Below are 11,762 nucleotides of genomic sequence, written 5' to 3' on the forward strand. Positions count from 1 at the left end.
CTTACATCATTCAAGTCAGGCGCGCCTGCAGGTGTACGTCCGTACGCACTGTGCGTACCATCATGCTACTCAACAGTGAGAGAACATTTCCCTTGTGTGTGTGTGTGTATTCACACCAAATTGGCCTACCATACCTTCCCAACTATGCACAGTATCCCATTAGCTGCATGCCATCAGGCTATTTACCATTTTCTATTACGTAAAGTTAGTGAACACGTTATCAAAATTAACGTGCACACATTTTGTTTGAGCAGGAGAGTGAATACGCACGCAGGCATGCAATAGGCTACTTGTTGTTTTCTTTTATTCGGCTATCTATATATGCTTATCAGCACACATTGTTGAGCTAATTCACTAACTCAATACTCATCATGGATATCACAAGTTTAAACAACGAAAACAGAAAGGATGGAGGCAGCAAAGCTAGGAGTTATTCCAGATGGACAAGAACAAGGTAGGCAATTGGTGTGCTTGTCAGAACGTTAGACTGCACTAAAGCAAGACGTCACGTTACGCTAGAACAAAACTAAAGGTAACTTTAGCCTGTATAGGGCTGTATCAAGTTGTCCAAATGAATAGGTCATTGTAGACGTTGTCGTTGTATTATTGCATGTGGATGTTGTTATGCTATGTAGGCTACTTTTTTGCTGACTGACCAATGCACGGACCTAAAACGGACAAATATTGTTCACGAGTGAAACAATTTTTTGCGGGGCTGGGGGGGGATGGGTGTGCGTACCAAAGCATTAATTCCTGCAGGCGCCCCTGATTCAAGTACTATATATAACCAACCTAAATAAACCAACATGTGTAAAAAGTATATCTAAAACGAGACCGAGATATTTCCAGTTGTAAACTGGAGACTGAAGTTTAACACAAAGAGAATAAAACAATATTTAAACAGCAAACTGATGACACACAACAGCCACAGACTGGCTTTTTTGTGCACATGTGTACTGACGAGCAGTTTATGCATAACAAATCTCCACCACATTATGTATGGAAGCTGACAAGCCCATCCCCCACTCTCATACTCTCATTTAATTTCACATTAATGCAGCAACAAGCTCACGTCCTCCTGAGCTCCGAGCACAGTGACCATGCTGCTCATGCACAACAACTAACAGCTGAAGGCCAGCCATTTTTTCTCTGTTCCTCTTTGCTGGCATGGAGACTGGGTGTGTGTGTGTGTATGTGGTGTGTGTGTGTGTGTGTGTGTGTGTGTGTGTGTGTGTGTGTGTGTGTTGTGTGTGTGTGTGTGTGTGTGTGTGTGTGTGTGTGTGTGTGTGTGCTTGGGGTTTGGGTGTGTGTGTGTGTTTTGTGTGTGTGTGTGTGTGTGTGTGTGTGTGTGGGTGTGGGTGTGCTTGGGGTTTGGGTGTGTGTGGATAGAGACAGAGGAAAGAGGGGAGAACCTGAATCAAAGCCAAATCTCTAAGTTAAAAAGAGAATCCCACCGAGCCATTCAGACACTAATGACCAGAAATGATACATTTCAAATGAGCACTGGCTGAAATGTCTCCGTTCCTGTGATAGTTTTGGGTCTAAAGGCATATCTATTCAATATACACATAGTTTATCAAGCATTTCTTATGCATTATTGTTTGTATATTGTAGTATTTATTTGTTTCATTTGACTATTGATTGAATTGACATTGTCTTGCCAACATTTTTTTTAAATTGTTTACTATTAAATTTAACTATTGCATTGTTGTTATTTGTAAGTCGCTTTGGACAAAAGCGTCTGCTAAATACCATAAACATAAACATGGCTAAGCCTGTAGATGGCTTCATCGACTCATCCTACTGCATGTCTCCTTTCTTAGCTCCATTTCCTATTATCATCTCCATCGATGCACATCTCCTGTGTGGGCGTTTATCTATGGAAAGCACATTGAAAATCATTAATGAATGAGTCACAGCTCTCAGCCCACTCATCCTTCTGACTGGACAGTTTGGGCTATTCAGGAGAGTCTAGGCTGATGCCCATCTCCCACTATATGTTCACAACAACACTGCACTGCAACACCATTACCGGTACTAATACTATTACTATTAATATTACTTTTACTAATGTATTATAAAGCTGTCAATTTTACTCCAAATCTGCAAATAACAATCATGGATAGATAGATTATTCTGTAACACTTTACTTGAAGGCATCTACATAAGAGTGACATGACACTGTCATAACTTGTCATGACAAAAACAGAATGTCACTAACCCTAACTTGTCATGACAAAACAGAATGTCACTAACCCTAACTTGTCATGACAAAAACCAAATGACACTTAACAGAAGCGAGTGAGAGAAGTGTTGTGTGTCATAAATGTTTATGACCTGTTTATATATGACAGTGTCATGTCACTCTTACGTAGATTACCTTTAAATAGTGTAACTGATTATCATACTAAAAAATAACTGAGCATTTCCAAATAATGATTCTACTCTCGTCCTTGATTGGGCACCTTGCATTCAACACGCATAGATATAGTTTTTGCCATGACTGAAAATGTTGCCCCACTGTGATACCTTTGGGTGACAAGGACAAAATGATTGACAAGGTGACAAGGACAAACCCCAAGCTATTAGTACATTTGCTCCGGGGGGGCTGAGTTCAAAGCTCTCCCTCCGTGGTCTGCCAAAACATCAAAAGTGCAGGGTCGACGAACACACCGTGCTCTCCTATCACACCGTGGTCACATACTCGGGAGTTTCTAGACACACACACACACACACACACACACACACACACACACACACACACACACAAACACTGGAATGGACACAGACAGGACACTGCAGCCCAGCAGCAGCATGCTATACCTCAAAACACCCACTCCAACATAGGCCCAGAGAATACACACACACACACACACACACACACACACACACACACACACACACACACACACACACACAAACACACATGCAAGAGGGGTGAAAGGTTGTGTTCCCCCCAGGTACATTTAACTTGTGGCTCTGCAGGGCACATTCCTTCCACGGTCCGGAATAAAAAAGGCATGCACACATGCCTGCAGGTCTTTGAAGGAAGATGTACCACATCAATTGGTTGAGTGTTAGCACTTGTAAATAAATCATAACTTGTCAGCTCTTACGCCACCCAAATATGACTTTTTACCAGAAGACAACCACTGTGAGCTATTACTGTGAGGAGCTCTGCAGTGGACGGACTCATTGACAAGCTTTAAAAATAGCAGCATTCTATTCAGGTTTTTCTGTTGGAGCAGTAAATTCATTGAGTCCCTTATCAAGACACACAGGCAGAGGGCCATGTCTCCAGTCCCTTTACACCAGATGTCTATTGGTACCATTGACTGTCAGGGGGCCATTGTGCTGTATGGGCCTATTATTTGAACAAGACTCCTCTTTAGCGTTGCTAGCATGACATGGAGCTGAGCTAAACTGATGGCAACTTGTCATGTCAGAGCATTTAAATAGCAGGTCATGTGGGTGTGAGGTGTAAACACTGCAACGTTTGCCAGAGGGCTCACTTCACAGCAAGGAGACAGGTAAGATAGGGACGCGGAGCCAAAATGATTCCATTAAGGACAAAGCACACCACATATGCACGCACGCGCACACACACAAGCACACACACACACACACACACACACTCGCACGCACGCGCACACACACACACACACACACACACACACACACACAGGACAACACAAGTGTGACATTTTGGAGGAGAAGGTCCCGGGGTGTAAAAGACACCATAGTCAGCGCTCGTATCCCCATTGCATCACACAGTATCAACGTCAGAGGACTGTGGTCCAGTCCAGTGGTCCAGTCCAGTGCTTCCTGGTCACGCTCTAAACATTTACAGGCCTCTTTAGTTCAATGCAACATTTAGCGGGAAGAAAAATAACACCCAAACAATATCATGGAAACAATATGACACTATTTACGAGTCAGGCCCCAACACTCCAGACTGTTTACTGTGTTTACTACTGCTATTACTACTACCACTCAACACTGGTGGGGTGTGAGGGAGAAAGTGATGAGTCTATGTATGGAGTCGCAGAGAGCCATTTTGAAGTCTGCGTTTTAAAGGGCGAGGAGGAGGAGGAGGAGGAGGAGGGCCCTGGGATGACGGCTGATGAGCTGAGACACCACGGAGCGCGCTCAGTCTCAAAAGTGCAACAGCGACTACTGGGGCTGAGGAGAGTGCACAGACACCGCAGCACCCCAGGAGACAGCGCCGTTAACACAATACAGAGACAGAGAGAGGGATAAGAAGAGAGAGAGAGAGAGAGAGAGGAGGAAAAGTCACAGAGAAGGAGAGAGAATAACCAGGGAGTGAGGGAGGGCGAGAGAACGTCTTTGCAGTGTACTGAGAACATATGCTGAAAAACATTACCATATAGCTTCTCACATTTACAACCTACATAATACTTGCAGTGTCATTCCCACCAACTGTTTTAACCCTTTTAACCAATACCAGCATACATCAGCAAAATGTGAGTATGGGCAATTTTACTGATCATTTCAAATGCTATGGTTTCTAATAGCTGGGTGAGACAGGGTGGCAGTTTGAGAAAAGTCTCCTTGAATATTTATGCCTCTGAGGTCACAGTGTCTCTGGACCAAACCAAAGCCCCAGGCCCTGCCGGCTTTCTGTCCAGCAGATGACCTCATTCTGCCCCTGCCCGCGGCAGCATCAGCAAGAGCTAGAGCTGGACAATGCTGCACGGCGCTTGGTGTTGACAGCACATCTCAAAATAAAATTAACACAGCAGGCAGATCATCACTTAAAGTGGTCCTGTCCTTGACCCCATTGCTAATACCTAGCACAACAAAACAACACCTTTTGAACTGTAGTTAAGCAAATCTAATGTACCATGTACTGTACAATATTTCCAGTCCAACAAGCATCTGAGATCTGCACTTGTTCTGGTTGTGAACCAGAACACAGAGGGTGGGTAAAGTATTTCAGTGTCTACAAAAACAACAGAGCAACCCATCGTTCCAAACAAGGCAATGTAACGCTTTGGCACAATATGTGGGGGAGATGACTGTATTTAATAGGAAATTTTAGAAGCAGGTGCTTACAGTAATCATGTAATTTGTCATCTTAGTCAATAGTTGCCAAAACAAACAAGGAAGACACAGTATTCACATTGTTATGGCTACAAGGTGATATGTTGCCTTTACGTGTCAGTTTTATATTGTCTGATTGTCTAAGGAACAGAGCTAACACAAACAAACATATACTATTGAAAGATATGATCCTGGTTGTTTATTGGCTAAAATTCCCCAGCCACTTTACTGCCAAAACGTTCATGTGACATTGAACTTTAAATCAGAAATACATACCTTTATAATAGAAGAGACATCGATCAGTCAGCACGAACCAGCGTCTGTTCCATTGCTTGACACCACTGCTGGCCTACAAGGAAAAGAAAAAAATATATTTTACTGCCTGCAAGCACAGGGATATGGAATGCACTACAATCCTGTGACTAGGTACAAGAGTTGTTTGAAGTTGCAAGGATGACGTGGTTGTTTGACTAGGAGGACGGTCTGTTTGTCCAAGTCACAGCATGGCACTTGACTCTACAAGTTACCTGCTTGTGAAGCCACCCTTGCTTGGTGACTTCCGCCTTGGGGTTCCTGCGCATCGAGTTGGAGCGCTTGCCAAACGTCGCTGCCTTCCTGGACGTGCGCGAAACCTGAAACGACACGGAACGGACAAGTGTCAGGACAGGAAATCTCAAAGTGGCAATGCGATGCACACACACACACACACACACACACACACACACACACACACACACACACACAAACACACACACACACACACACAAACACACACTCACTGGCACTTTGACAGATGGCTCAGACAGAGAGCAGAGCGCTGCAAGGTGCTTTTATAAGAGGGTGTGAAAAACAGCTATGTGGCCCCTTCACACCTGTGTGTTCACACAACGCATCATGTGACCAGCAGTCAGCAGAGCACAGCCAGAAGCCACAGACAAATCCTAAACAAATCAGCGGGTTGATATTTCGGGCACTGTTGCCACATTGTGACTTATCTCCATGACTATGGACTGATAAAGTCGCATAGAAAACCATTGTGCTCACGACGGACTGTTTACACTGTGACATGGCAACACTCTTTTCACTCAGTTTCCAAATCATTCATTTCCTGAACAGTCGGAAAGATCAAATGAGCCAAACATCTATACACTTGGCCCCATCTCAGCTTCTCAAATGTGTACTCTACCATATCATGCCCATAACAGCCCAGTCATTACAGATATACTGCAGAACATACTTTATCTTCTTAATATTGCTTCACTAATTGGGCTGCATATGTAATGATGTCCATTAGATTGGTGTTGCTGCTTCTTGCCTTTCTCTAATAGTTCATTCAACTCAACACTGACTCCTGACAGTACCCTGAGCTGATGCTAGTTGGAAATCAATTGTGCAGACAAGTTTTTTAAAACCCAATTCTTTTTTCTTTTTTCTTTTTTTTAACTTCTTTGCTGGAGTCTTTTGTTCTGTGCCGGAACATTCCAAGATTAAGAGATAAGATTGTCAGGAGCGGCTTCTCCTCCCTTTTTCTCCTGTCTGGACCTAGACGTCTCCTTGCGTGTTTTGGAAAACAAGGTATGCAATCTATAGTATGTCCTTGACCAACTCTACTACCCAGGTGCTGTCCTCACCTCCCAATAGCCTGGGCAAACCCAGATGAACCTGATAGCAAATTTGAATTTGCCCTGCAGGTCCATTTGGAAAGGAGCCCATTGATGCCCGTTTCCGAACTTTCAGGAGCAAAACCAGCAGTGAAATGAAACTGTTTGCAAAGTGTTTTCTGGGTTCACCAAGGATAGAATAATATCAAAGCTGTTTTTTATTTTTTCTTTGTCAGAGAGTTGGGTCCCCACTTGCATGTTGGTGAAAAAAAAAAAAAACTTTTGCTGGGTGTGTTTTCCACTTTTCCGTTTTCACCATTCTAGCATGCTGGTTATGATGATATGGACAGTGGACACATTATTATGAAACATTATTCAAACATTATTATTTGTTATGAATTAGACATATGGAGGAACTCAAAACTTTCAGGCATATTTGATCCCTACAAGGTTGTTTAGAACAGCTTTTGGGATGAGGGTAATTGAAGCTGACTAATTTCCAGGAAACTTGATTGTTTTAACAAACATTAATCCTGAGTTTCTCTCTGCTTTTCTACGGAAAACAAAATCAAGCTCAAGGATTAGGCTTAACTGTTTTAGAGGAAAACCTCTGATGCAAATCTAAACATTAGGAGATGCCAAGTGATCTCTTTAGGGATAACAGAACATACAAACTCTAATCCCCTTCTAACAAGACCTTCCACAAAGACAGCAGCAGCGTCAGTTACACAAGGCGCCTGAGTATGTGTGTGCCGGTGTAAAACTTAGGTCAAGTGGAGACTTACACTTGAGATGATGTGGATGCTGCAAGACAAGCTTAGCATCAGCACAAGTGGTGTGTGTATGTGTGGTGTGTGTGTGTGTGTGTGTGTGTGTGTGTGTGTGTGTGTATGTGTTTGTGTGTGTGTGTGTGGGTGTGTGTGTGTGTGTATAGGGGTAGTGAGAAAGATTGTTTTTAATAAATGTATGTGTGAAATGTATGTGCTGATGCAAGAATAAAGAAAAGCATAAATGACTAGTATGTATGTGCAACAAAAGGCTGTGACAGACCAGCAACAAAGGCTGTGACAGACCAGAATTCAGTGTGTGTGTGTGTGTGTGTGTGTGTTTGTGTTTGTGTGTGTGTGTGTGTGTGTGTGTGTGTGTGTGTGTGTGTGTGTGTGTCTGTGTGTGTACGCTGCTGTAAGCTGCAAGAAAAAAGCACATCACTAGTGGTACACGAGAGGCTTGTGACAGTGCAGAGTTGAAGCGGTAAAGCTGTGTTAGTGGCTGTCAGCGCAGAACACTCCGGAAGCGGCTATGTTCTTTTTGAGCTGTAGGAACGGAGAGCTCCAGCAGTGATGATGTGTCCTGAGTCACAGGAGCCTAGAGAGGAAGACTACAGCAGCAGACTGAGGCACTAGGGAAGATAGCACATTAGGGCTGATGTGGCTAAGTAACCATGTGTGTGTGTGTGTGTTTGTGTGTGTGTGTGTGTGTGTGTGTGTGTGTGTGTGTGTGTGTGTGTGTGTGTGTGTGTGTGTGTGTGTGCCTGTGTTTGAGTGTGTAGAGAGAAGAGAGAGAGAGAGAGACAGTGTGTGTGTATGTGTGAGAAAGAGAGAGAGAGAAGAGGCAAAAGAAGGAAAGAGACAAAGACAAAAAGAGTTTGTATGTGTGTGTGTGTGTGTGTGTGTGTGTGTGTGTGTGTGTGTGTGTGTGTGTGTGAGTTTGTGTGTGTGTGTGTGTGTGTGTGTGTGTGTGTGTGTGTGTGTGTGTGTGTGTGTGTGTGTGTGTGTGTGTGTGTGTGAGTGTGTGTGTGTGTGTGTGTGAGCTAGTTGCATTAGCAGAACGGTGCTCCTCTACTGACCCGTGCGAGCGGTGGCTGCGTGTCCGGCTGTGCCTCTGTCATCATGGCAATGTTGTTGCCGTTGGCGTTGCCTTGTCCGGCGCTGGCGTTGACGTTGGCGCTGGTGCCGGCCGTGCCGTTCTCTGGCTCTCTCCGGCCCGCCTTGCCATTCATGTCCAGAGCACTGTTCCTGCTCCTGCCGACACACGCACACCACAACACGCCATCAGTCCCAGCAGCATTCCCTATCCGCACCATCCTTGCCATTCCTAACCGGACTGAGCCTACGCGCTCCACATCATCTGCTTCTCATGCTCCCCCACACACGGAAGAGACTGAAGAGACGACTACTTTTATTTTTTTCCCCTTTCTGTCTTATTTTCTTTCTTTTCCCTTGAGAGTGGTGCGTTTTGATTGATAGAGGGGGAGCGGAGAGGAAGAGAGCAGTGCAGTGCAGCATGGGAAGGAGCCGCGGCTATTTTTACTGCCCCGACTGGCAGGGAGCAAGCAGGCCGCACCCACTGAGGTTGCAGTTTAAAAACAGCCAATGGGTTTTGCAAGGAATGTGATTGGAGTGGAAAGCTTGGTGGAGAAGGATCAGAGGGATCAGAGAGAGAGAGGGAGAGAGAGAGAGAGACAGACAGACAGAGAGAGAATGAATGAGTCAGAGTTCGTGTCAGAACTAGTGAGAGGAGGCAGAGGTGCGTCTGCAGTCTTCTGGTCAATGTATCGATCTCTCCCGTCAGGCCCTGAGCTCGCTTGCCCGCCCGCGGATTCGCTGACCAGCACTACTCAAGGATTTACGAGCATCTCCCTGGAGACACGTCCCGGAGCCACTTCATTTTACACACTGTAATATTCACCCGAGTCAGATTACAGAGGATAATCTACTGCAATATGTTATGTGTTACTGTCTTAGCCCATAGCAGGGGCACCAGAGATTTCAATCAAAAATTGCATTATAGAAGACATGAATTGTGCCTAGTCTTAGGGTCCAGTACAAGCAACCCTTTTGGAAATTTCCTCATGGAAATTATATATAAGGTTACAGGTGAAGATCAAGGCTTCTGCCAGATCTGTGTGTGTGTGTGTGTGTGTGTGTGTGTGTGTGTGTGTGTGTGTGTGTGTGTGTGTGTGTGTGTGTGTGTGTTTATGGTGTGGTGTTATACTGTCATCTGTGGTTTGTTTTCTTAGGTGTTCAGAGGAGGGTGTGGGTGCCCCGAGGTAATCGTTCTTTAATCTCTTACACAGACAAAAGATTTCCTCAGCATCAGATAACACGCCTTGGACAAAGAAAACATTTGCTGTATGGCAGTGATTGCCATTTCTTTATGTTGGTAATGGTGCCTTGTATTCCTGAAATATTAATGGACAGAAAGATTCTGGGATGGGCATGATAGCAGTGGACACAGAGGAGGCGAAAATGGCAGCCATAATGGCTGTCATAATTAGCTTAGCATCCTGGAGAAGCCATAGCCTCAGCACTCAGCATACAAACCCGTGGCAGTATCCCTTGACCACATCATTACTGACCTAGGCTAGCTCAGGCATGAGGAGAACACAATTGTATCCATTATGAATGATGATCAGATCGATGGGCAGAACATGGGACAGAACACAGTTTTATGTCTTTCGAGGTTGCAAATAGCATCTTTTATTTAGCAGTAGGAGTGTAAACATGAGACAGTAAGATTTTACTCACAGGCTTTTCTGAAGATGAACACTCTCTTCCAAATGGCTCTGGATCACTGGGTGTCCAGGTGGTCCATTTTGGTCATTTTGACTGCAGAGAGGGAAGAAGAAGGGAGAGAAAGGGTCAGAAAGTCAGTTAAAATCTTAAACACCCATCAAAACAGCTCATGTGGGATCCACACATGTCAATAGCAACACAGAGAGAGAGACAGAGAGAGAGAGAGAGAGAGAGTCAGTCAGTTAGTGGAGGGAACAAATGTAAAAGGCGTATTGATCATAACACCTCAGCAACACTTTCATCAGGGCTAATTATGAGGTCAGACTCCATCAACGGAACTTCACTAATTTACGCTTTGTGTGTTTGTTTGTGTGTGTATGTGGGGACACGTATAACGGTCAATCGTCATATGGACGATTTCAATTTCAAGACACACCAATCACCTTTGAATCAGGAGCAGTCTCTGCTCAGCAATGTACTTCCTATAAAGATTTCACTGTATTGAATATATGCTAGTTCCTCCTGCAACAGGGTACATAAAAGCACTTGATGTGTTGCTTTCATATACATGGATTTCTATGCAACGTCACGAAAACATGTGTGCACAACTAAGAGGCAGAAAGCACCATAAAACAGCATAGAGCAATGCTCTCCAGGAAAAGAATAAAATGAGTTTTTGTGCTGAAAACTGCACCAATTCGAAATCACGATGGTTAGAGAATGTTCAATATGTTCAATATCCCTAACGGAATGCATGTCTTCACCAAAAATGACAAAATATGATGTTATATTAAAAATGAAAATGAACGGCAAACTCTGAAATATAGCCTGAAATGAGATGTTATTATCATTGAGACAACAGGGGTATACAAACAAATCCGAATGTAGCTTACAGCAGCCGATTATTTAGGTTAAGTTTATAACGTTGTGGACGGCCACCAAGCGTCTTCTGCCCCACGGCTGCGCGCGCATCTAGTTTAGTTGGTAAATGGGAAACCCGTGTATAGATATGGACAAAACAGACAAACAGTGTCACAACAATGTCGCAGAGTCACAGACTGTCTGCTTATTCCGGCAGCTTCTTGGCTCTACTGTCCTCGCTGGGAGAAGCTGAAAACATGATCTTTCCTTTAGTCACAGAGCCACACAGGGGATAAGGTGTTATGTTATCTTGTACCCTATCGTACAGGGCTCTCTAAGGTACACTGCACATGGTGTAGAAGCAAGTGGTGGCAACAGCAGGCTGGACTTCAGGTGGTGGTTAGCATTGCCAGCAGCAGGTAGACTCTCACCTGTGGGCACCAACGTGGGCTTTTATCTGGCTACTGAGGGTAGGGCTCAACACCGGGGATCTGGCACTGAGGCCAGTGGTGTTAGTCAAAACACTCCCGTGCAAAGCAGCATGGGAGTTGTAGTCCTATTTTGGACCACACATGTTTGTGTATGTCTGCTATCAGCTGGGTCTGCAAGAGGGGATTGTAGGCCCATGACAGGGAGAGGCATGGTGGTTTTGGCTGCCAAGAAACAACACGTGCCCTTCTCCCGCTTGGCATTATTTTTCCCTCACAAGGGGCTTTGAAGT

General features: G+C 44.5%; 1 protein-coding gene across 11 annotated transcripts in view; it reads right to left on the reverse strand.

The window, feature by feature from the left end:
• Positions 1-11,762, reverse strand: part of plekha6 (pleckstrin homology domain containing, family A member 6) — an 80,856-nt gene that overhangs the window by 30,535 nt on the left and 38,559 nt on the right. For all 11 annotated transcript variants that reach the window (XM_048254076.1, XM_048254077.1, XM_048254068.1 and 8 more), the window contains 4 exons: positions 10,193-10,273; positions 8,512-8,686; positions 5,592-5,696; positions 5,341-5,413 (listed from right to left, as the gene is read on the reverse strand). In XM_048254076.1, coding sequence (XP_048110033.1) covers positions 5,341-5,413; positions 5,592-5,696; positions 8,512-8,664 — 331 coding nt within the window. In that variant the 5' untranslated portion in view covers positions 8,665-8,686; positions 10,193-10,273. The remainder of the gene's footprint in view (positions 1-5,340; positions 5,414-5,591; positions 5,697-8,511; positions 8,687-10,192; positions 10,274-11,762) is intronic.

The sequence above is a fragment of the Alosa alosa genome, chromosome 10, assembly GCF_017589495.1.
Source record: "Alosa alosa isolate M-15738 ecotype Scorff River chromosome 10, AALO_Geno_1.1, whole genome shotgun sequence".
NCBI classification, from domain to species: Eukaryota; Metazoa; Chordata; class Actinopteri; order Clupeiformes; family Clupeidae; genus Alosa; species Alosa alosa.